The sequence below is a fragment of the Hippocampus bargibanti genome, linkage group LG16 (assembly GCF_051943395.1).
Source record: "Hippocampus bargibanti isolate YZ-2025 linkage group LG16, ASM5194339v1, whole genome shotgun sequence".
Lineage (NCBI taxonomy): Eukaryota > Metazoa > Chordata > Actinopteri > Syngnathiformes > Syngnathidae > Hippocampus > Hippocampus bargibanti.
Window position 1 is genome coordinate 16,324,134 of NC_142749.1, and position 24,324 is coordinate 16,348,457.

At 37.9% G+C, this 24,324-nt stretch overlaps 2 protein-coding genes and 1 long non-coding RNA gene across 3 annotated transcripts; 1 reads left to right on the top strand and 2 right to left on the bottom strand.

Moving 5' to 3' along the window:
- Positions 1-5,130: 5,130 nt before the first annotated feature.
- Positions 5,131-10,540, bottom strand: lg16h5orf15 (linkage group 16 C5orf15 homolog). Its single transcript, XM_089017523.1, is given in 4 exon segments — positions 5,131-6,464; positions 7,657-7,748; positions 7,751-8,458; positions 10,405-10,540. Coding segments are annotated over 4 exon segments (1,050 nt in total). The 5' UTR covers positions 10,520-10,540; the 3' UTR covers positions 5,131-6,329.
- Positions 10,389-22,395, top strand: LOC148886726 (uncharacterized). Its single transcript, XR_016117913.1, has 4 exons — positions 10,389-10,523; positions 11,368-11,442; positions 19,093-19,180; positions 22,216-22,395. It is a non-coding gene; the product is annotated as an uncharacterized LOC148886726 (long non-coding RNA).
- vdac1 (voltage-dependent anion channel 1) lies at positions 11,506-18,533 on the bottom strand. The gene is made up of 9 exons (XM_089017179.1): positions 18,381-18,533; positions 17,246-17,315; positions 17,133-17,182; positions 16,869-17,021; positions 16,706-16,758; positions 15,004-15,231; positions 14,174-14,324; positions 13,128-13,185; positions 11,506-13,002 (listed from the first exon to the last, which is right to left on the bottom strand). The coding sequence occupies exons 2-9, from the start codon at positions 17,310-17,312 to the stop codon at positions 12,911-12,913; spliced, it is 852 nt and encodes a 283-aa protein (XP_088873305.1). The 5' UTR covers positions 17,313-17,315; positions 18,381-18,533; the 3' UTR covers positions 11,506-12,910.
- Positions 22,396-24,324: the final 1,929 nt, after the last annotated feature.

Genomic DNA, 24,324 nt, shown 5'->3' on the forward strand with positions numbered 1-24,324 from the left:
CGTTCATCACGACAAAGCACTTAGCGAGACGCTCATAAATCTCGCTAGTCACCGAGGGAGGGGAGCTAAAGCGGCTAAATTGTGGGCGAGGGGGTGTTTTTTTTTTTGGAAACATTTCCCAAATGACTGACATGAGATTCGAACCCCCGCCCGGATTTAAAATTCTCCTTGGCTACGTAGCGCGAAAGCTGGCCGGGTTGGCGCTAGCTAGCATCTGTTAGCGCGTTTCGCTGTCCACTCTGATTAGCATCAGGCAGTCGGAACGTCGGGGTGGTCCACAAACAACAGCTGGGGTGTTAACGCGGGGGGGGGGGGGGGGGGGGGGGGGGAGCGCCAGGACCTTGGTAGCCTTGCCAAGGCCTTGAATTCCCTGGAAAAAGTGCCAATTTTCAAAGAACCCGCAGCGCATTGCTATTTCTCGGATAACAATACAAGAAGCGTCTAAAACTCACCAAAGCTTTCATTTTTAACTTATTCACTGCCAGACATGCCAAAATGTGTCCACTCTAGTGCCAGGGTTTTTGTCACTCGAATTCCAGGACACACAGAATATTGAGTTTTAGGACGACATAAACATTCAATGCAGCGTAAGAAACCTTAGAATCTCTTTTTTTTCATCAGAAAGAAAAAGTTAATTCCTAAGTTATATGAGTCTGGAGTTATGTGAGCTTGAAATGTGGGCAGCTGTAAAAAAAAGGCAAATGCTGCCCCCTCTTGGAAGGAAAAAATCATTGTCAGAGGACTGACCAGCGCGTTATCGTCATGTCAACAACCCAGAAGTATAGAAAGCTAGCTAGCTTACTACTACTACTACTACTACTACTACTACTATTAATAATAATAATAATACATTGTATTTATAAGTGCCTTTCAGAACTCTCAAGGACATAGCTAATAGATAGCTAGCTTGCCAAATGGCTATATAGCTAATAGATAGCTAGATAGACAGCTAGCCAGACAGCCAGATAGCTAATAGATAGCAATTAGCTATATAGCTAGGTAGCTAATAATAATAATAATAATACATTGTATTTATAAGTGCCTTTCAGAACTCTCAAGGACATAGCTATTAGATAGCTAGCTTGCCAAATGGCTATATAGCTAATAGATAGCTAGATAGACAGCTAGCCAGACAGCCAGATAGCTAATAGATAGCAATTAGCTATATAGCTAGGTAGCTAATAATAATAATACATTGTATTTATAAATGCCTTTCAGAACTCTCAAGGACATAGCTAATAGATAGCTAGCTTGCTAAATGGCTATATAGCTAATAGATAGCTAGATAGACGGCTAGCCAGACAGCCAGATAGCTAATAGATAGCAATTAGCTATATAGCTAGGTAGCTAATAATAATAATAATACATTGTATTTATAAGTGCCTTTCAGAACTCTCAAGGACATAGCTAATAGATAGCTAGCTTGCCAAATGGCTATATAGCTAATAGATAGCTAGATAGACAGCTAGCCAGACAGCCAGATAGCTAATAGATAGCAATTAGCTATATAGCTAGGTAGCTAATAATAATAATAATACATTGTATTTATAAGTGCCTTTCAGAACTCTCAAGGACATAGCTAATAGATAGCTAGCTTGCCAAATGGCTATATAGCTAATAGATAGCTAGATAGACAGCTAGCCAGACAGCCAGATAGCTAATAGATAGCAATTAGCTATATAGCTAGGTAGCTAATAATAATAATACATTGTATTTATAAGTGCCTTTCAGAACTCTCAAGGACATAGCTAATAGATAGCTAGCTTGCTAAATGGCTATATAGCTAATAGATAGCTAGATAGACAGCTAGCCAGACAGCCAGATAGCTAATAGATAGCAATTAGCTATATAGCTAGGTAGCTAATAATAATAATAATACATTGTATTTATAAGTGCCTTTCAGAACTCTCAAGGACATAGCTAATAGATAGCTAGCTTGCTAAATGGCTATATAGCTAATAGATAGCTAGATAGACAGCTAGCCAGACAGCCAGATAGCTAATAGATAGCAATTAGCTATATAGCTAGGTAGCTAATAATAATAATTATAATATTAATAATAATACATCATAATAACAATAATAATAATAATAATAATACATTATACATATGTATAAGCACCTTACAGAACTCTCAAGGACATATCTAATAGATAGATAGCTCGCTAAATAGCCATATAGCTAATAGCTAGCTAGCCAGACAGCCACATAGCAAATAGATAGTAAATAGATAGCTACCTAGGTAGCTCATAATAATAATTAATAATATTAATAATAATCATTGTATTCATAAGTGCCTTTCAAAACTCTCAAGGACATAGCTAGATAGCTAATCGCTAGCTAGCTAGATAGCCTTCTGAAACGCGGCATCTCCGAGGTCATTTTGAAGTAGTTTTGGGACACTTGAAGTCATTTTTATTTGTTGTGTGTTTTGCATTTGACTAAAAATATCAACCTGCGTGTTTTGGGTATTTTAGATGCTATCAAACGTTTTTTTGGATGTCAGTTAGGGTGTCGGTTGTCCTTTAAAGCAAGCGAGCGACTTTGTGTGTGTCTGTAAAGCAGCTTGTTTATTTCCAATTTCCTCGGCGTAAAATGCTGTTGTGCATCAATAACTCTCTTTCTTCTTTTCCTTTACCTTTCCTTTCCGCTGTGATTCTTTTCAGGAGCGAGTTTTATCCGCAGTACCTTCTGTTCTATTGTGTCGGCGGCGACGGCGGCGGCGGCCTCATCAAAGCCAGACTAAAAGGGCGACGGGAAGAGTTCAGCGGCGAGTACAAAAGAGGTGACGCGTTCCCGCCTGACACCCACGACTGGTCGCGCTTTCTTTAATTCAATTTGAAAAGAAGAAAAAAAAAAACCAGTGAAACGTGACATATACAAAGTTTTCCCGGGGGTGTTTTTACACCGAAACGAATGCTAACTTATGTACGGTTAAAAACAAAAACTGTGTGGGAATTAAAAATGACCGCTAATCTACGACAATCTCCGATTTTATGAATGATATTTTCCAATATGGTGATTAACAAGATTCAATTACGGCTCCGCCCTTCCTGTGTAAAGTTTTCATGTTCTTCCCGTGCTTGTGTGGGTTTTCTCTGGGTACTCCGGTTTCCTCCCACATTCCGAAAAACAAGCATGACAGGCTGATTGAATACTTAAAATTTCCCCGTGAGGTAATTGTGAGCGTGAATGGTTGTTTCTCATTGTGTGCCATATGATTGGTTGGTAAGCGGTTCAGGGTGCCCCCTGCCTACTGCCCGAAGACAGCTGCGATAAGCTCCAGCAACTCCGTGATAAGAAATCATGCGGAGAATTTATTGTTACATTTTCTATATAATAATAACAATAATGGTGATGATGATAATAATAATAATAATAATAATAATAATAATAATAATAATAATAATAATAATAATGATAAAAAAAATAATAATAATAATAAAAAAATAATAATAATAATAATATAAATGAAATGTATTATTATTAATATGACATTTTATTATTATTATTGTTATTATTATAATGATAATAATACCACTACTACTAATAATAATAATAGTAATAATAATATAAATGAAATGTATTATTAATATGATATTAATGATGATGATGATGATGATGATGGTAAAGAATAATACATTTCATTTATGATGATAATGATTATAATAATACTGATGATAATAATAATATCATCATCATCATCGTCATCATCATCATCATCATAATAGTATTAATAATTCCTTTCAGCACTTTGCTGCTCTGAAATGTACATTTCTCCACTGCGAGACTAATAAAGGCAAATCCATCCATAAATCCATCCATAACTGATTATAATAACTGATAATAATGCTAATAATAATGATAATAATAATGACAATAATGATAATAATGATGATTATGATGAAAACAATAATAATGATAATGATAATAATGATAAAAATAACACTAATAACAATGACAACATTTATAACAATTATAACAATGATAATGAAGCTAATAATAATAATAATAATAATAAATCTCATTCATAAGCGCATTACTATGGTTACAATCTTCTTAACAATTATAAATATTATTCCCCTCCAGTCCAGTAGATGGCAGTATTGTTTTTAATTCTTGATTTGTCGTATTTTAGCATCACTTCTTTGTCCCTTCCAAAGTTTTGTTTGGGTTTATTTATATTTTTTGTCAATTTTTGCTTTCTGGTAAGAAAAACATAGCGTAACGTAGCAGTTTTAGAGTTATCGTAGCATGTCAAATCATTCCCCCTCGAAAATATATATATGTATATATATATATATGAGTATCTATTTCATAAAGACATCACTTGCCGTCTTACCGACTTGCTGTCAAAAATGCGTTCTCCAAAAGCTCCCCTGTGGCAGGAAACGATGAAAACATTTCACTTCGAATGACGCCGTGGCGATGAACTGCAAAGGTGGATGAAAATAAAAATAGCCGCATACGTTCAGGTGATCAAAAGCGACGGTGGCGGCAGGCAGGCAGGCAGACGGAGACGCTTGATGATGATGTGATGGCTGGAAGGCCATCAAACAATAAGCAGAGAGAAAGAGAAATCATAAATGTTGACAAAGGACTTTTTTTTTACACTAAATGCAAAAACTCGCTAAATTCCTTGACACTCGAAAGGGTTGTTTCATAATAATCACTCTGAATAGCTTTTAAATATTTAATTTGCAATATATTTTTTGTCGTTCATAGCAAGTTATGTAAATGTTGTTGAAATTAGCAAAACGCAATTGTAAATATCGAGGACTGTGTAGGCTTTTAATATTATGTTCATGTTGTTTCTACTTTTCCCGTCAACACTTGACAGTTCCTTTAATTATTATTATTATGAAAATACACACACAACAAAGATTTAAAAATAGGACATTGAGGGCGCTAGTTTGTTCAGAAAGTTAATCGCCACCGTGAAATTAGATTTCGAAAAATATCCGTCAAAGTGTTTGCATTAATTTCAAAATAATGAATTTTTAATTTTCGTACTCTCGGCCGTCGATCCAATCATTGTCAAACACTGACCCCACGTGGCGAGAAACAAGATGGCGTCCACCTGACATCAGTTTAAATGGTCGTTTATTGAAAAAAACAGGCAAACGCGGGCTCGTGTTCATGACGTCATTTGTGCTTTATTGACAAAAAAACGATAAAGTAGATTAGGAGAGCAGTTTCACTTCCACAGTGCAAAAAAATAAGAACTAAAGAGCGTCATTTTTTATTTTATTGAGAAAAAGAGTACCAAATAGCTCATAAAATATGATTTTTAAAAAAAGGAAGTGACACAGAAGGCAAACGGTAAAAAAAAAAAAAAAAAGATGGCGTGACTGGTCATGTGACATCGACGTTCAAGAAGACTATACAATGTATTTTTTTTTATGAAATCAAAAATATTTTTGTCAATGTAATGAACCCATTACCCCAAAAGTATTACCCCAAAAGTAATATAGAAGTCACTCTGCCAACAAGCCAGCCTGCGTATGCGTACCCAATAGGCGGCCATTTTGGAAAGGTATCTTTTTATAATGTGACAAATTATCATTTGTCAAAATGAAACAATTAAATAGCGGACTTTCGTGATTAAACTAATATGTACATGACTATGTACCTATTTTCCCAATAGCGCATTGTTTCAATATATGAGTTCCTGCTTTTATTTTGGCGGTTAACTGGCAAATTTTAATCTACTTTGAAATTACCATTTTTATTTAATCTAGTGGTCGTACACTGACATTTTTTTTACTTAATTTGACATTGATTCTGCAGTGTCCTTAAAAATATGTTTAACCAATATATATATATATACTTAAACAGCAATGAAGAAAATGAGAAATAGTAAACTCAGTCTTACATGCACTGTGAATTTGTATCTAAATTAGCATGGTCGTTGCCCAAGGTTTGTCCGAATGGAGTTGCGGTATGACTTTATGCTAAATATCAACTTCAGGGCACATTTTGGGTCACCCCAACAGTGCATTTAGTTGTGTCATGGACGAGGACTTCACCGAAGTCATAAAAACAAAGATAAGACCAACCAGGAGTCCTGCACGGCAGCATCTGGCCAGTCAGGTTTGGGGGGGGGGGCGGGGGGTGAACGGACATGTTTGAAAATAATGCATGCATTAAAGTCATCACCGAGTGTTATTTTCATCTGTTGCACTCCATTGGAACAAATATAAGGCGGGAACTCACCGGAAAGAGCTGAACACTCGTTAAATGTCGACAAAGAAAAAACGCGGTAGGAAGATAATTACAAATTTTTTATGGAGGCAAGAATGAGGACACAAGAGTTCCGAGTTCGATGGCTCAAAAAATGTAGTCGCGGGTCATCTTGAGGGACGGCATGGCCTCGTTGACATTCTGGTCCAGCCGGTGGTACTCGACTGTGTTGCGAGAGCACAGGCTCTCCCTCCAGCGGCGGCTCTGAGCTAGTAGCAGGATCTGATAGCAAGTACAGCAACAATCAATATCATCAATAACATATATACATCAATAGGACTTGTTGATTTTTGAAAAAAAAATAATTACGTAAAATTTAAGAAAGTAGAAAATTATGTTTTATGGGGACCTGGGAACGGATTATTCTCATTTTAATGGTTTCCTATGGGAAATTAATTTTTGGGATAGACACATTTCGCCTTACACACTCTGTCTGGGAACCAATTAAGTTCGTAAGCCAAGGTATCACTGTATTTTGTTACAATATCTGATATAACGTAGAATCCCATAATAAAAACATTTTTTATTATGGGATATTGTGGATCAATGTTTTTCTGTAGATTGTCAGCCAAAGATGAAATGGTTTCTTCTAGCCGTCATCTGTACTTCTTTGAAGGGGTCGGCTGTTTCGCTCCTCATCCGAAAAGCTTCGTCAGCGAACTAAAGTTGTGCTGGTAATTCTTTATATCCCTAATGGACAGAGGTGGCTGTGCTAGACCTCTTCTTTGGTCGGTTTCTGCCCTTCGGTTGGGGGAGCAGTCGACTACTCCCTGAAGCTAATCTGATTACTTGTATTGTTCAGAATAGTAGAAGTAATCAGATTACTATCCGTTTACTGTAACATTTAACGATTTTTGATCATGTTTCTTTGATGTCCACATTGGTCTTAATCGGAATCAGAATCATCTATGTAGCTAGCTAGCTAGCTATTTGCTATCTAGCTGTCTAGATACGGAAGGACTTCTTTAATCGATTGCAAACATTTATGCTTTCCTCTTCAGAACTATTTGAATCATATTCATAATTGGATGAGTAACAAGAAAGCATTTTCTCTGAATGTGAAGCCTTTGTTTTGATTCTGGAGCGAGGCAGTTTGTGAAGGAGTATCCTGGCGTGACGTCACGAACAAGGGGGCGGGACTTTTTCAGTCATTTTTTTATTGGTGTTTTGCATTGTGCTAAAAATATCAGCCTGCGTGTTTTAGGTATTTTAGATGCTCTAAAACATTTTTCTGATGTCAGGTAGGAAACAAAAAAAATGGTGTTGGTTGTCATTTAAGCTAACCCAGGGGGGGCGGGGTTTCAGGTCTACCACTAAAACAATAGAGCAGAGACCTTGCAATTGCAAAACATTTAGAGGGCGATTTGATGAACGCCATTTATTCCAATCTAACGGTTGAAAAGACGCCACTGACCTTTCTTTTGTTGTGGTAGGTGATGTAGATAAGGGCCACCAGAAAAGCCAGAATGACCAGATGGAAGAAGAAATGCGAGTCTTCATCCTCGCGTTGTAGATGCCGGGCAGCGTGTACTTGACGTCTTCCTTGACATTCGGCGTCTCCAACCGGTCCCGGTCCTTGGCGCTATCCTCGTTGGCGTCCAGGCGATACAAACCGTCGCCGTAGGCGTCCGGGTCGTTGTCTTCATCTGCATCGTATTCGTCCTCGGGGTCCAGGTGAGATGTGGCTTCTTTACCGGCGGGCTGCAGAAGGTCCGATTCGAATTCCTGGAAGGTGGTGGCGGTCTGCGCGTCGGCGGACAGTTTGACGGCGGAGATAGTGGTCTGCTCTTCGGGAGGTTTAGTGGGTTCTGGGGTTTTTGGGGCCGTGGTGGTAGTAGTGGTGGATTCTGGCGTTTTAGACAGGCTAGGTGACGCGCTTGTGTTTGCCACCAAGGTCATTTTAGTATCATCAGGGATTAGCTTAGCATCCTGATCAGAGGAATCGATGACCACCGCAACGCTATCGTCATTGGCTCTGGTTTGGGGTTCACTCGCCGTTGTGTGATTGACTTGGGTGTCGTCAGATTGGACTGGGTTTTGCTGGGGGGTCTTGTTGGGTTGGACCGGTGCCGCGTTGGAGGCCTTGGGACTGGTCGTTGGCTTGACCTTCTCTTGGGTGGTCAATCCTTGTGTGTCCGTCATCGTGTTATTTTGATTTAATGTGATCTGGGGAAGACTTCCTGTTACGCCTTCCTTGACTTTCTCGGTGATCGCATCTACAAACAGAAAAGTGAAATATGACTCATCTGTTTACAAATAGAGTGATACCTCGGTTTACGAACCCCTTGGTTGACGAACTTTTCGGTTTACGAACGTTAAATTTATGTACATTTTACCTTGGCATACCAACTATTTTTTGGGATACACACGGAGTGCCACATATGTGTCGTTCGCAAACGAGCCCGTTCTCCTAACAAGAAAATGGCAGCCGGCTTGTTTTGGTCCTCTATTCCCCAGCCCCAGTTGTCGGTTAAAGCCGCGTGATTGGTCAATAACGCAGCAGTGAGGGGAGGTGATTTAAACATTAAAGAGACAGGCAGACGACACGGTGAGTGACAAAATAGATAGAAAACAGTGAAATTGGAACTCGTTTCAACTTTGATAGAGGCAGAGTGTAGACTGCAAGGTTAAAATTCTCATTAATCAGGCTCCACAAATAACCCGCACAAGTCATCTGTACACTTGATGCAAAAAGCTATCAGCCCAGCTAAATAGAACACAATTGATGAGGAACTAGGTAAAATTATCGCAAGAGAAAGCACCTAAAAGGGATCATTCCTCAAGATGGTGAAAGAAGAAGACTACGTTCCTCATCAAGTGTTTAATGCTGATGAAAGCGGCCATTCCATTCCATCAACGACCATCAAATAAAATGAATTTATTATACAGTACAGTTTATTTATTTATTTATAATACCAAAGCACATTAACTATACATAAAAAGATATATTTTGTGTAGTTTTAAGGCTTTAAAAAATTAGAAAGTAGAAAATTATGTTTTATGGGGACCTGGGAATGGATTATTCTCATTTTAATGGTTTCCTAAAGGAAATTATTTTTTGGGATACACACTTTTCACCTTACACACTCTGTCTGGGAACCAATTAAGTTCGTAAGCCAAGGTATCACTGTACTTTGTTACAATATCTGATTCAATGTGGAATCCCATCATAAAAACATTGTAAGACTGCACTCGAAATTGGCCCATAGCTTGGATACGAATCAGTGAAGATAGAGGCGTTGCCCGCTAGGTAAGAGTTCACTCGGAATATGAAGTCAAAAGGTTCTATTCATACACGCGCGCAGCATAAACAGGCTTTGTAAACATGATGAAACCTCATGACTGCGTGCATTCACAGGCTCAGCCTTCCACGCATACCGCAATGCCGCAACGTTTGGTCAATGGGCCACTAGCAGGAATGCTTTTTCTTTTCATTGAAGATACAATTATTAAAAAAATGTATCTCGCTTAACAGACTCAGCCTAATTACGCAATGATACAGTAAAGTCTCGTTATATCGATATCGGATATATCGATAGTCCCGGTTATATCGATACTATTTCTATGCACGCACGGAGAAAATTACATGCAAACAGGGTCGGATATATATATATATATATATATATATATATATATATATAGTCCCGGTTATATCGATATTTTTTCGGACTCCCTTGAATATCGATATAACGAGACTTTACTGTATTTACCAAATGTGATGCTAAGAGGCTGTTAAAAAACAGAATGATAATTCCAAACGTGACGTTTACATTGACTATAAAAAGCACTCTGTTTTTAAATGTTTTGAAAAGAAACATACAATACAGGGAACTAAATAAATAGAAGAAGAAAAAAATAATATTATTTAACACAGACGCATAAAAGCCCCAAGTTGCGTCTATCAAGATCTCGCGACAGCTGACACGTCACGGACTAGCTCTTATTTCCACATCGCCTTACGTTATTAACACGATTTTGAAGCTCGGTTGTATTTCTTTAAAAAATATAGCAAAATATGTGAGATTGTGAGGTGTCAATTCCTCTCAGATGATTAGCCTGACGTGTCGCATCTCTAAACTAGCCACTTAGCACTGTGTGACGTTGATGTTTCTCAAAAAGAAATAAAATAAAACGCCGCCGTATAATATTTAAACGACTTTACCAGCCGAGGTGACATTCGTCGGAGCTGACAAAACGCCGCCGAGTCGCAAAAGCTGCAGTGAAACAACAAATAGATAAAGAGTGCTCCTCTTCTTGATTCTTCCCATCGTCGCCATGTTGGTATGTAACGCGGAAGAGACGAGCAGGGGGCATTGCTTAATCTGTGACGTAGTCGTGCGTCAAATTTTACGTCAGCGTCGTAGAAGTCGTCATTGAATGGTTAAAAAAAAATGATTACGCACGCATATGTTTTGTGAATTGCTGTCCAACATTGGAGTAATGTTGAAAACACGACATTCGAATTCCTGCTCCTTTCAGAGAGCCGGTTCGTTTTTTTGTTGCTTAAATTAATTAACTACCAAAAATAATGTAAAATTATTTGAAAAACAAATTACTTATGTAAAAAAAATATACTATATCAAATATTTTTATTTATGTGAGTTTATATACTAGTTAGTTAGTTTATGTGCACAGAGAGCATTCACTAATTTTAGCTTTCCCTGTGGTTACTCTTGTTTGATGATCAGCTGTCACTAATTTGCTTTTCATATTAATAATGCTATCATAGCAACAAGTAAAAAATATCAATAATAATAACATAATCCCCCCCCCCCCCCCCCCCTTCTCCTCACTGCTGAATTCTCCCCTCCTTCCTCGACCACGGATAACGACCAATCACGTGCGGCTTTAACCGAAGACCGGGGGCGGGAAATGGGGGGGGGGGGGAGTCGGCTCCCATTTCCGGCTCCTTGTTAGGAACCGGCTCTCTTCGTTCACTTCAGAGATCCGGCTCGTTCGCGAATGACATCACTGCTACATAAAAATGACTCATAAGACATGTTAACTACATTTGAGAGGCTTCCAAAGGAAATATTCTTGTGTTTTTATTGATGTATTACGATCAATAATAATAAATTGTTGTATTACAATACCATGAATCTCCTAGTAAAGATTTGTTTTTCAGGCTCATCAACGTATACTGTTGGCGGTTTCCCTCCACTGCTGCAATCGTATCACGATGCCATCAAAAGTCAGAAAGGTAAGCGTTCTGTTTATCACTTAAGTTTATAATGTTACATCAAATGAGGAAACACACACTTCATGGTGGTTCGAGATTTTTTTATTTATTCAAGAAATGACAATTGTCTCAAGATTACTATTAAGCATCCATGGAAAACTGCCACTTCCTGTTTAGTTCCAGTAACTCTCATCCATAAGTGTCCATTTTGATCGAGCGGGTTTTAAGACATGACAGGTGGATTACGCTACACAGGTCTGGTCATAAAATAACATTTTTTTTTTCATTATGCTGCATTGTAACAAGATTTAAAAAATGTACACATTGCGATGTAGAGTGTATGGGTTGCATGTTCACTTTGTTCTCACGAGTGGGGAATATGTATCACACATAAAGTGGGTGGGCCACATTGTAGTTAGTTTCTTCACAGGGGCCATTATGAATTAGCTATCTAGCTAGCTATATGTTAGCTTTCTCTTCGCTAGCTAGCTTTCTATCTGAGTTACTTCCGGGTTGATTGATGGCCTCTCTAGCTATCTGTTAGCTATCTATTAGCTAGCTAGCTTTCTATCCCAGTTATTTCCGCGTTGAATGAAGGCCTAGCTAGCTATCTGTTAGCTACCTAATAGATAGCTAGCTTTTTCTCCGAGTTTATTGCCTATTTATTAGCTCTCTCTTAGCAAGCTAGCTTTCTATCTGAGTTACATCCGGGTTGAGTGATGACCTCGCTAGCTATCTGTTAGCTATCAGCTAGCTAGCTTTCTATCCGAGATACTTCCGGTTTGAATGAAAGCCTAGCTAGCTATCTGTTAGTTATCTATTAGCTAGCTAGCGTTCTATCCAAGTTACTTCGCTATCTATTAGCTGTCTTTTAGCAAGAAAGCTTTCGATCTGAGTTACTTCCGGGTTGAGTGATGGCCTCTCTAGCTATCTGTTAGCTATCTATTAGCTACCTAGCTTTCTATCCCAGTTATTTTCGCGTTGAACGAAGGCCTAGCTAGCTATATGTTAGCTATCTATAAGATAGCTAGCTTTCTATTTGAGTTACTTCCGGGTTGAGTGAAGGTCTAGCCAGCTATTAGCTAGCTACCTTTCTATCTGAGATACTTCGAGGTTGAGTGAAGGCCAAGCTAGCTATCTGTTAGCTAGCTAGCTTTCTATCCGAGATACGGAAAACCTTATCCTGTGATTGTAAAGTGACCTTGAAAGTTTTGAAAGGCGCTTAGCAATCAAATGGATTATTATTATTATTATTATTATTATTATTATTATTATTAAAGGTGTCAAATTAAAATGTGCTCAAAGGCTATTTGTTCCCTTGCTTCGCATTTCCCGCCTTTCATTTAAAAAAAAAGTCAGCCAGCCTGCGGGTGTGGTACATAAAGAGGTAGAGGAATAGTCAGGAGCGGGGTTGTGAGGGTGAAATTATTTTTCATTTCAATTGGGGATCGAAGGGGGTGGGGTTGTCGGCCAGTACTGCGCGTATGCCCTACGCTTGGAACTCCAGGCCCAGGCCGAGCTTATGGCCACCGGCGTTGATGTTCTTGCCGTCGAGGAGAGCGGACAGCGTCAGCTTGATGCCTGAAGCAGATTGTAAAAGTCCTCAATTTTGGTCATTTTGGTTCCAAAAGGGCATCTGTGTACTTCCTGAACCACAATATTTTTTAATCCATAAATGGATTATGTATAAAAATTAGCATTGTCACCTGGCTTGAGAGTCTGAGTGTATCCCAGGCCTACGAGGCTGGAGTTGTTCACCTTGGCCTGTGGGAGATGACAGAAGAATGTAATAAACATAAAAACAAAAAAAAAATATAACTATTAACTCATTCACTGTCATTCCCAAAATGTATTCAGGAATTGAAAAAAAAAAATTTTTTTTGCTTGGGTGCCGATAAAGCGCTGGCCATGGCCTCTGGCAGTGTTTTTTTTTTTTTTCCACAAGGGGCAGCATTTCGATTTAGTCAATGGCTTTGTTCCGGCTTAAGCTGTGGTTAAAGCGCTATGTGAGTGAGCGCTGGCGCGTGTGGGTGCCGCTGCTCACCCACAGAAAAACTTCTGTGACTGTAAAGTGACCTTGAGAGTTATGTATTGTATCATATTTCTTGATAATCTATTCGCTGGCTATGTTGTTATCTAGCTGGCTATCTAGCTATTTAGCTTGCTACTGTATCTATTAGCTATATAGCTAGCTAGCTATTAGCTATGTATTCGCTAGGTATTAGCTATCTATTCACTTGGTATTAGTTATGTATTCGCTATCTATTTGCTTGGTATTAGCTATCTATTCATTAGCTATTAGCTATCTATTTGCTCGCTATTAGCTATCTATTTGCTAGCTAGCTTGCTATCTATTTGAGTTACTTCCCGGTTATGTGAACGCTCGCGCGTGTGGCTCCCGCGGCTCACCCATTTCATTTCTAAGCGCCTTTCAAAACTCTCAAGGTCACTTTCAGTCACAGGATGTTTTTTTCTGTGGGTGAGCAGCGGCAGCCACACGCACTGAACCTGGAAGTAACTCAAATAGATAGCAAGCTAGCTAACAGATAGCTAATAGCTAGCGAATAGATAGCAAATAGCTAGCGAATAGATAGCTAATAGCTAGTGCATAGATAGCTAATAGCTAGCGAATAGATAGCTAATAGCTTTTGCACATCATCTGGCAGTGAAGGAGTTAAGGGATTTTGTCATATCTTGAGGACAGATTAGTTTAGGAAATATTTCCACGGTGCGTGCTACTTTAGCCACTCACGGAGAAGGAGGCGTCGGGATCAATCTGGTACTTGGCGGCGATGCCAAAACGGGTGTTGCTATTGCCGGCAGTCCAGGCCAGATTGACGGCCGTCTCCAGCTGCGCGTTGACCTTCTGGTAGATGGAGCCACCGAACTCTGTGCCGTCATTTCTGTAAGGAGATAAATTCCAAAAAAAAAAAGTAGAATTGGAGGTGAAAAGTGAGCGCAATTAATTTTGCCGCCAGGTGGTTGTACATACAGTGATACCTCGGTTTCACGAACCCCTTGGCTTAGGAACTTTTCGGTTTACGAATGTTACATATATGAAAATTTTACCTTGGCATACGAACTTTACCTTGGCATACAAACTTTTTTCATACACGGAGCTGCCTCAATGAGTGATGCCGTTCTTCTAACGACAAAATGGCAGCCGACTCTTTTTGTCCTCCATTCCCCGCCCCCAGTCATCGGTTAAAGCCACGTGATTGGTCAAGAACGCAGCAGTGAGGGGAGGTGGTTTAAACATTAAAGAGACAGGCGGATGACAGTGAGAGAATTTCAACTTTGATAGTTCAAAGGCAGAGTGTAGACTGCAAGGTTAAAATATCCCATCAATCAAAGTCATCTGTACACTTGACGCAAAAAGCTCGCTCGTTCTCACTTGGAACCCTTTAACAATAACCACAAGGTAACTCGATATTCCTCTCGTGCCCGATTCAAATAAACACCACCCGCTAGTAGAAAGACAACATTGAAGCACAAACGCTAAGCTAACGCACGATGTTGACAGACAAGCTAATCACATCATTCCAATCGATTTTTATTGCTACGGCGTTGTGAATGGCTTACACGTTGGTGTGCAGCTGGAACTCGTCCGTCTTGTAGCCGACGGCAAAGTTGCTCTGGGTGATCCGGTTGCGGCCTGCCTCAAAGGTCACTTGGTAGCCGGCCAGCCAACCCTCGAAGCCCACCACGCCGGCGCCGTGCACGGCCGTGCCGTTGATGTCGTAGTTGACGTCGCAGCCCAGGTTGATGTGGTCGCACTTGTAACCCGTCTTGAGCTTGCCACCTTTTTTGCTAACAGTAGAGAATTAAAGAATGTATTAAGTCATTCACTGCCATTCACAAATTTAGACGGGAATTGAAAATATGACGTTGAGCGCCATTCCAGAATTTTGTTTGGGTTTTGGTTTTTCTTGCGGCTTCCATGCATTTGCCTTTTGTCCACGTTAGCGCTTTGTTATAGCTTCAGCTGTTGTTAAAGTGCTATATAAATCAATATGTATGCATTGTATTGTATTTTGTACATCCACCCCCATTTCAATCTCATATAACTCCAGACCCATGTAATTTAGGAATTACCTGATGAAAGAAGAGAGCCTAAGGTTTCATATGCTGCATTTAATGTTTATGTAGTCCTAAAACTCAATATTCTATGGGTCCTGGAATTTGAGCGAAAATGACATATTTTTTGCACAGCGTCTGGCAGTGAATGAGTTAATAAATCATACTCCTGAGCAACTTCAAAATGAAATACACAATTCAGACGTTTGGTTACTTCAAATTAAAATAGAACATACAGATGTTTGAATAACTCTCTTTTAATCCAAATGTATTTATAAATAAATAAATAGTATGAAATTAATAACAAAATAATTATAAAAATTGAATGCAAGCTAAAATATAAAAAACAAAAAATATATATTTTAAAAGTGAATGTAAAAAACACAAAAAAGGAAAAAAATATTTTAAAAATAAAGACAATATTTTTAAATTAAATAAAAAATAATTAGAATACATACATGCAAGCTCTAATATAAATAACAAAAAATATATATTTTAAAAGTTAATATAAAAACAAAAAGGAAAAAATATATTTAAAAAAAATAATATATTTTTAAATTAATTTTAAAAAATTATTAGGAAAATTGAATGCAAGCTAAATACAAATAACAAAAATATATTTCAAAAGTGAATGTAAAAAAAAGGAAAAAGTATTTTTAAAAATAAATAACATATTTTTTAAATTAAAAAAACAATTAGAAAAATTCAACGCAAGTTAAAATATAAATAATAAAAATATATATTTTAAAAGTCAATGTAAAAAAAAGACAAAAAGGAAAAAACATACAGTAAAGTCTCGTTATATCGATATTCTCTGGAGTGGGAAAAAATATCAATATAACCGGACTATCGATATATCCAATCCTGCGGCATGTAAATTTTCTCCTTGCGTTCATAGAAATAGTATCGTAATAAGCAGTACTATCGATATAACCGATATCGATATAACGAGACTTTATTGTATTTAAAAAAATAAAAAAATATTTTTTTAATTAATTTAAAAAATAAATAGAAAAATTAAAAGCAAGTTAAACTATAAATAACAAAAAAATATGTATTTCAAAAGTGAATGTAAAAAAACACAAAAGGAAAAAAATATATTAAAAAAATAAAAGATTTCAAAACCATTTCTAATTTACTTAAAAAAAATATATAAAAAAAATCACATCCATTTCAACACAATATAAATTTTCTATGTTGATCTTACCCGGTGTTTGGTGAGAAGGAGGAGTCAAACGTCAGCTTCAGACCCTTAGTCAACTGAAAGGGCGTGGGAGGGCATCAAAAAAAAGAGATATTAGCTCGCTTAGAAACGCCAGCAACCATCAATCCAACGTCCACGTTGCACCTCTCATCTCCTGTGCACCCACCAGGTCCTCGATGGTGAATTCTGTCCCCAGCGTGTTGTCGGTGTTCCACTTCTCCGTAAAGGTCACCCCGTGCTCAGCCCACTTGTACTTGGTCTCCAACGAGCCGGCCACCTTGCTGGTCTCAGTGTTGGCCGAGCCCGTGCTAGTGAATTCCTACGAAGGAGGAAACCGTTCACCAGGTCAATTCGGCCACAATGTGAACGAACATCCAAGTGCGCTCAACTTGAAGTGTGAGCGTAAGATAATCTTATCAGGAGATCTTACCAGTCCGTTGGCAGACTTTGTTTTTAAGTCCAGCTTGATGAGCCCGAAGCCTGAGGAGAAACAAAGTCAATATCACCTGCTAAAGACCCGAATTGTCATTTTATACCGCTCACCGTATCCCTTGGTGAAAACATCCCGGGCGGACTTTCCCAGGTCGGCGTAGGTTGGAGGTACGGCCATGTTCTGCAATGAAGGGATGGGGCGTCGAGTTAGAAAGGCAGACAATGGACGGCAATTCTCCACTGTGAGACTAATAAAGGCATATCCAATATCCAATATCCAAACATATCAATTGTTTTAATTATATTTTGCTTTGCTCTAAACCGCCGCCAACCTTTCCATACTCTTGATATTTCAGCGCCACGCAACCGGCGAGTGAGACATTTCACCATTAAATATACGGCGTTACAACATAACTGTACTTTTCGCACGTTGACCGTCACGCAGGTGACGTGATAACATTGAGCACATTTTGATAGCGGGTCAGCGGACAATGCGGTGTGTTTCGACAGGTGTTATTATCGGCGTTGGAGGTGATCATACCGCTCAAGTTTCTTTCTGCATGCCATGTTTGAACATAGCAGCCATTCGCTTCCAGTTACTGCCTACCGAGCATGGATAGAATCCAACTCATCCAATAATACTTTTTATCTTCCGTCTGCTTTGTCACACTCGATTCATTGCGCCCTGAGAGCCAGTATGAAACTTGAAATATCTTTGCGTGTCATTTATAATAAAGGGCTAAAATGGTTATAAATGGTGAATTACTACTAGGGTAGAGATGACCGTGTATTAGACGTCTTTAACCAGGACAACTAGTTTGTATTAGCGAAACGTGTTGTCGGTAATAAACGTGGTGTTGCCTTAAGCATGACAAATGACCCAAACACAGTAAAGGTGATGACTCAAAGTGTCTTTTGCAACAAGCTAGTAGCTTCCAAGGTGGGCAGCGGGCAAACACCCCTTTTTAACTTCATAGTCGTTGATTTTGACTAAATGTTGGGTCGGCAATAAGTCAAAATGTATCGTCGACGAACGAAGCTTTGTTGTTTTTACGTACGGCCTTTTAAGTGACAAAACGACGCTTCAGAAGTCATTAGCTTTCGAGCTAACAGCGGGCCGAGCCTCGCACCCGCATTCACCTCTACGGCTTAAAATGCGAACGCGAAGGACAGACAAGCCGGTACGGGAATATCTCGTCCTGCTCCAAAGCAGGATCGGCGATTAGTGGACTTTCATATACAGTACCTCAAAGTGCGGTTTCCTTTCGGGAGCGTGTGTGGACCGTCACGGAGAAAAGGGAGGAGAAAGGATGAAAAAGAAGCAGGAGGCTGCTTCGCGTACAGTACGTGACGTCACTAGTCGTGCGACGCCGTCGAATATACAACAGCGGGGCCAAGATAATTCTCCCACCCAGTTAAAAAAAAAAACGATTCGTCATTATAATAATATAACAATAAAATGTATGTATAAGCGCCTTTTCAAACTCTCAAAGACACTTTACAGGCACAGGTTAATGTTTTTTTTTCTGTGGGTGAGCACAAGCAGCCAGACGCGCCAGCTTCACTCAACCCGGAAGTCTACACCACTAAATCAAATATAAAATGGTCGTCGGCACAATATTACCGTCTATTATAGTTGTAATGACGCTATCAGGTCAATACGGATTTATTTAAACAATGTTAAGGTTTGTTAATACCGTCTCTTGAGGTTGTAATGACAGTATCATGTCATTACATCTAATTTGAAGCAAAATTTGAAATTTCGGCTCGCTTCAGCTCCACAAATCACGTCAACGTAATTCCGAAGAGTCCACAAGATGGTGGCAGAGCACTGCTTTTATCTAAACGAAACTTTTCAAATCACTCCACCGTAGTTCATTGGCACCACGATTCCACGTTGAATTGTCGACAGTTATGCAGTCAATCATGTAAGTATTTATTTTTTTTTGCCTTTGCAGGCTTTCACAGAAGCAAAAGCCACGAAATGGCGTCGAGGGAGGGCAGCCAAGTTCCTTCATTACAACGATTACAATGTCTGTTTTTAAGGTATTTGTTAAATTATTCTTTTTATTTTGATAGCATTGCAGCAGTCTCATATATAAATATTTGTAAGCCACTTAGAAATCAAATGTATTACTATATATTTTTTATCTCAGATTGTGTAATGTGGCGTTGCAGCCATCAAATGTCAGAATTTGTGTTGTTTTTAATTCCTTGTTTTTTGTTGTAGTTTAAATTCTACAATTATAACTTAAAAAAACGATTAATCCGTCATGATTGTAGAAACATTTCGCGGATGTTCAACTAATCAAACCAAGAAAAAAGTCAGTGCAGTCTTTATATTCAAGAGTAAACAAATACGTTTTTTTAAACAAAATACATAAACAACTAGGTTTTGTCTCATAATGGGTTGTTCTCAGAATTCTCTTGAGCTTCCAAAGAATAAGTATTTGAAAAATAAATTAAAATGTTGTGAAAAATGTATCATCATGCTCAAAAGGCATATTGCATATATTTTTAATTGCTATTTATTATTTATTGATATCTATTATTATTGATTTATTATTGTTATTTATGTATGACTCCCGGGTTGAGTAAACGCTGGCGGCTGTGGCTGCCGCTGCTCACCCGCAGAAAAAATATCCTGTGATTGTAAAGCAGGGGTGTCAAAGTCATTTTTTGCCGCGGGCCACATTGTAGTTATGGTTTCCTCTCCAGGGCCGTTATGAATTTGGGGAACCCATTAGAATGTTTAAATCCCTTCAAATATTACATATAGAGCACATGGCAAATTAATGAATAACTCGTTTTCAAATCTGAAGTCAATAATGACTTTTATTGTGGTTGACATCCAAAAATATCAAATTTTGGCTCAGATTTTAGCAATCATCATGGAATTTAACAAGTTTGATTTGCTTTCGCGGGCCGAAAAAAATGATGTGGCGGTCCGCATTTGGCCCGCGGGCCTTGACTTTGACACCTGTGCTGTAAAGGGTCATTGAGAGTTTTGAAAGGGTTTTTTAAATAACATTATAATAATTATTATTATTATTAGTAGTAGTAGAAGTAGTAGTAGAGTATTATTATTATTATTATTATTATTATTATTATTATTATTATTATTATTATTATTATTATTATTATTTTCATTACTATTGTTATTAATATCATTATTACTATTGTTATTTTTATTTTTTTTAATTTATTTTATTTTAATTTATTATTATTTTTTTATTTTTTATTTTTTTAAACACACACTTCGTCCCGCGGGCCTTGACTTTGACACCTGTGCTGTAAAGTGTCCTTGAGAGTTTTGGAAGGCGCTTAGAAATGAAATGTATTATTATTATTATTATTATATTTTTAAATACAGTAATGAAAATTATTTAAAAATAAAATGTAACTATTTCATTGTATTTAATGTATTTAGCAAAAAAAAAAAAATACAATTTTCAATAATTTACATATTGACTTCATCAACATTCTGCTCCATTTTGTTGTCCATGAGAATTAATTCTTTCTGGAGAAGGATTAACAAGACACATTCACAAGATTAAGAAATCATGTTGTCTGTCGCCAGCGGGGTTTTGAGTTAAAAAAAAAAAAAAAAAGCATCCACTTTTTAAAAATAATCAAAGTGGAAGCCGATGTGACATTTCTGCAAACTTGTGCAAGTCAAATGTACCCCCCTCCCCCACCCCCCGCCCCTCCTTTCCGACAGACCACAACCCTCATCCGCTTTTTCAACTTTGTTTGCGCACATTTTTCTTCACTGATCGCTCTATTTTAACCCCCGTTTTGACGGGATATCAAATACCTTCCCCGTTTATTTTCCAAGCGATGCTCGGTGTGATTAATGAGTGGTTTTCAAAATGCACGCCGGCCAACAGCGTGAGTCTCTTCTTCGTCTCTGCCCAAAGTACACAGCTTGTTGTCATTACATAAATACGATGAATAAATATGTCATTGATCCTCCGTTCCCGCTTGCATCTGCCTTTCGTTGGCTGCAAACGCTCGAAGAGGTCAAAAAAAAGTGGCGAGGGAAACTATATGCAGTGATACCTCATTTTACAAACTTAATTGGTTCCAGGAAATTGTGTTTAAGGCGAAAAGTTTGTCTGCCAAACATGTATTTCCCATAAGAAACCATTTAAAATGAGAATAATCGGTTCCCAGGTCCCCATAAAACATATTTTTCTTCTAAACCTACACAAAATATGCCTTATTTTATGGATCATAAATGTGCTATTGTATTGTGATAGATAGATAGATAGATAGATAGATAGAGATAGATAGATAGATAGATAGATAGATAGATAGATAGATAGATTGATAGATAGATAGATAGATAGATTTTTTAAATTATTTTTTTAATGATTATTTGTATGCTATTCTTTTTGTGCTAAGCGCTTATCAATGACATTTTAAAGCCACGCAAAATGCATCTTTATTTTATAATATTCGTTTTCGAAATAATAATAACATTATTATTTTAATACAGTTTGGAAATTCGATTAACTTTTAAGAGTAGCTTAAATTGTGTTTCGATATAGTTGAGAAAGTAAACGATCACCGCTTTGAATGTTGACATTAGCATAGATGCTAAAACAAGCCACTATTATGTAACGCTAGCTAAAATTATGTGTCATGCTTTGAATAGAGTTGGAAAGCTACACAATTTAGGAAATGCTCACTGCTTTAAATGTTGACATTAGCATAGATGCTAAAACAAGCCACCAATACGTACCGCTAGCTAAAATTATTATGTTTCATGCTTTGAATTGAGTTGGAAAGCTACACAATTTTAAGCTAACGCCGTTAGCATGCTAGTTCAGCCACTCGAATTAACTGCTAAAGTAGGCCCATTGTCCACTATAGCATCCAAGCTAGTATAATATGTTCATTTTCCATATTTTCAACCATTAGTAGCTCATCCGCCATCGATTGCGACAAAGAAAGCACTTGCAAAATAAAACATTTTTATTTTTATTTAGCATTTTTCTTTCTTCACCCCGACATAGAGCCTGTCGGCGTGCGTCCGGGAATAATCGAGTAATTTATTCATTTTTGGCCCCCCTCAGGTGTCCCGCTAAACATCAAAGGGGGCGGCGTGGTATCTCGACCCGCGACGTCCTGCCCGGAGACACGAAGCACCGAGGAAATTGGCAATTTCACAACTCGGCTCGATGCCGCTACACCTGGCAGGTGAGGGTTCGTGTTCGGCTTTTGCGCGCATTTTAACGCCTCTAAAAAAAAATAATAATAAAAATATTAAAGCAGCCACTTTATTAGGTATAGCGAAAACATAAGTCTGCTATGATATCTTGTTCATAAAATACTAAGATAAACATTAACATTTCATTGTAACTAAGTAATTTTAAAAGCAAACTTTTAACTCATTCACTGCCAGATGATGTGCAAAAATGTGTCCACTCCAGTGCCAGGGTTTTTGTCATTGTCACTTGAATTCCAGGATCCACACTATATTGAGTTTTAGGACGACATAAACATTCAATGCAGCGTTAGAAATCTTAGACCACAGGTGTCAAAGTCAAGGCCCAGGGGCCAAATCTGGCCCGCCACATCATTTAATTCGGCCCGCGAATGCAAATTAAACTAGTGAAATTCCATGTTTCTTGATAAAGTCTGAACCACAATTTCAGATTGTCCCACGTAAACTACAATAACTGTCATTATTTAGCTGTCTATGCGCTAGCTATTAGCTATCTATTCGCTAGCTAGCTAGCTTGCTATCTATTTGAGTTATTTCCGGGTTGAGTGAACGCTGGCGCGTGTACCCACAGAAAAAAAACATCCTGTGACTGTAAAGTGACCTTGAGTTTTGAAAGCCGCTTAGAAATGAAATGTTATTATTTTTTCATTATTATTTTATTCATATTTTCAATTTGTGAATGGATTTGAATGAGTTAAAAGCAAAGAAATTCAAAAGCCGCTTTCGAAAATGACCAAAACAAAGTAACGGTTTGGTGGATGTTTTCCAAATGGTCATTTTTACGATCTGATGCTCGTTTTTATCCGCGAAACCTTCTCGGGAGTGAAATGATCCCAAACGTGTATTTAAGTCATTACGTTGTGTCCCACCGCTGCCTGTAATCTGGTCTGTCGCAGCTAATTGCAGTGCTCGGCCAATGTATCATCATCATCGCGATCAACGTTGCTATGGCAACGCGACTGCGTTGGATGATATACTGTGAGAAGCGACGTTCGTCGACACCGCCGAGCAGCTGCGTTGGTTTTGGCCCGTGTAGTTTTCGTTTCCCAGGGGAGAAGCCATCAAGTTTTTATTATTTATTTTATTCTACTTTTTGTCTTTTTTTCGACAAAAAACAAAGTTTTAAACGTCGCGATAAAATCAACTTTTTTTTTTTAAATCAGGCTATATAGAAACTAAATGATGATGCAATTTTATTGTAATTATTTTTGTGGTGAAACAGAACTCAGATTCATTTTCGCTGCTGTCACGTTTCAGTTTGCAGCCAACAGGTGGCACTGTAGAGCCCCGCCTATAGCTGCACAGGTCTTGGTCATTGTAATCAGTGGCAGTTAAAAGGACTCCCGGCATGACCATTCGGTGTCGGGTCATTGTTTATTTCACCCTGTCAGGTTTGTTTCGTCTTGTCATGGTTTTGTTTAGTACTTTGGACTTTTTTGTTCTGATGACTTTTTTTTGTTTGAGATTTTTTGTTCATGTTTATTTAATAATATTAAATACTTTAATAATGATACATTTCATTTATAAGCGCCTTTCAAAACTCTCAAGGGCACTTTACAGTCACAGGATATTTTTTTCTGCGGGTGAGCAGTGGCAGCCACATATTTATTTATTTGTATTCTGTTATTTATTTATTTATTTGTTTGTTTTTGCGCGGACTTCACTCATGTCAACCCATGCCTACGTGTATTTATCTTTATTTATTTTTATGTATTCTATTATTCATTTATTTATTTATTTATTTATTGCCTTTATTTTTGCGAGGACTTCACTCATGTCAACCCATGCCTACATTTATTTATTTATTTATTGATTGATTTATTTATAATAATAATAATAATAATACATTACATTTTAAGCGCGTTTCAAGGACACTTTGCCGTCACAGGCAAGCATAGGTACTATAATAAATACAATATAATCACAGATACAATGCAATAAATAAAATACAATGTCT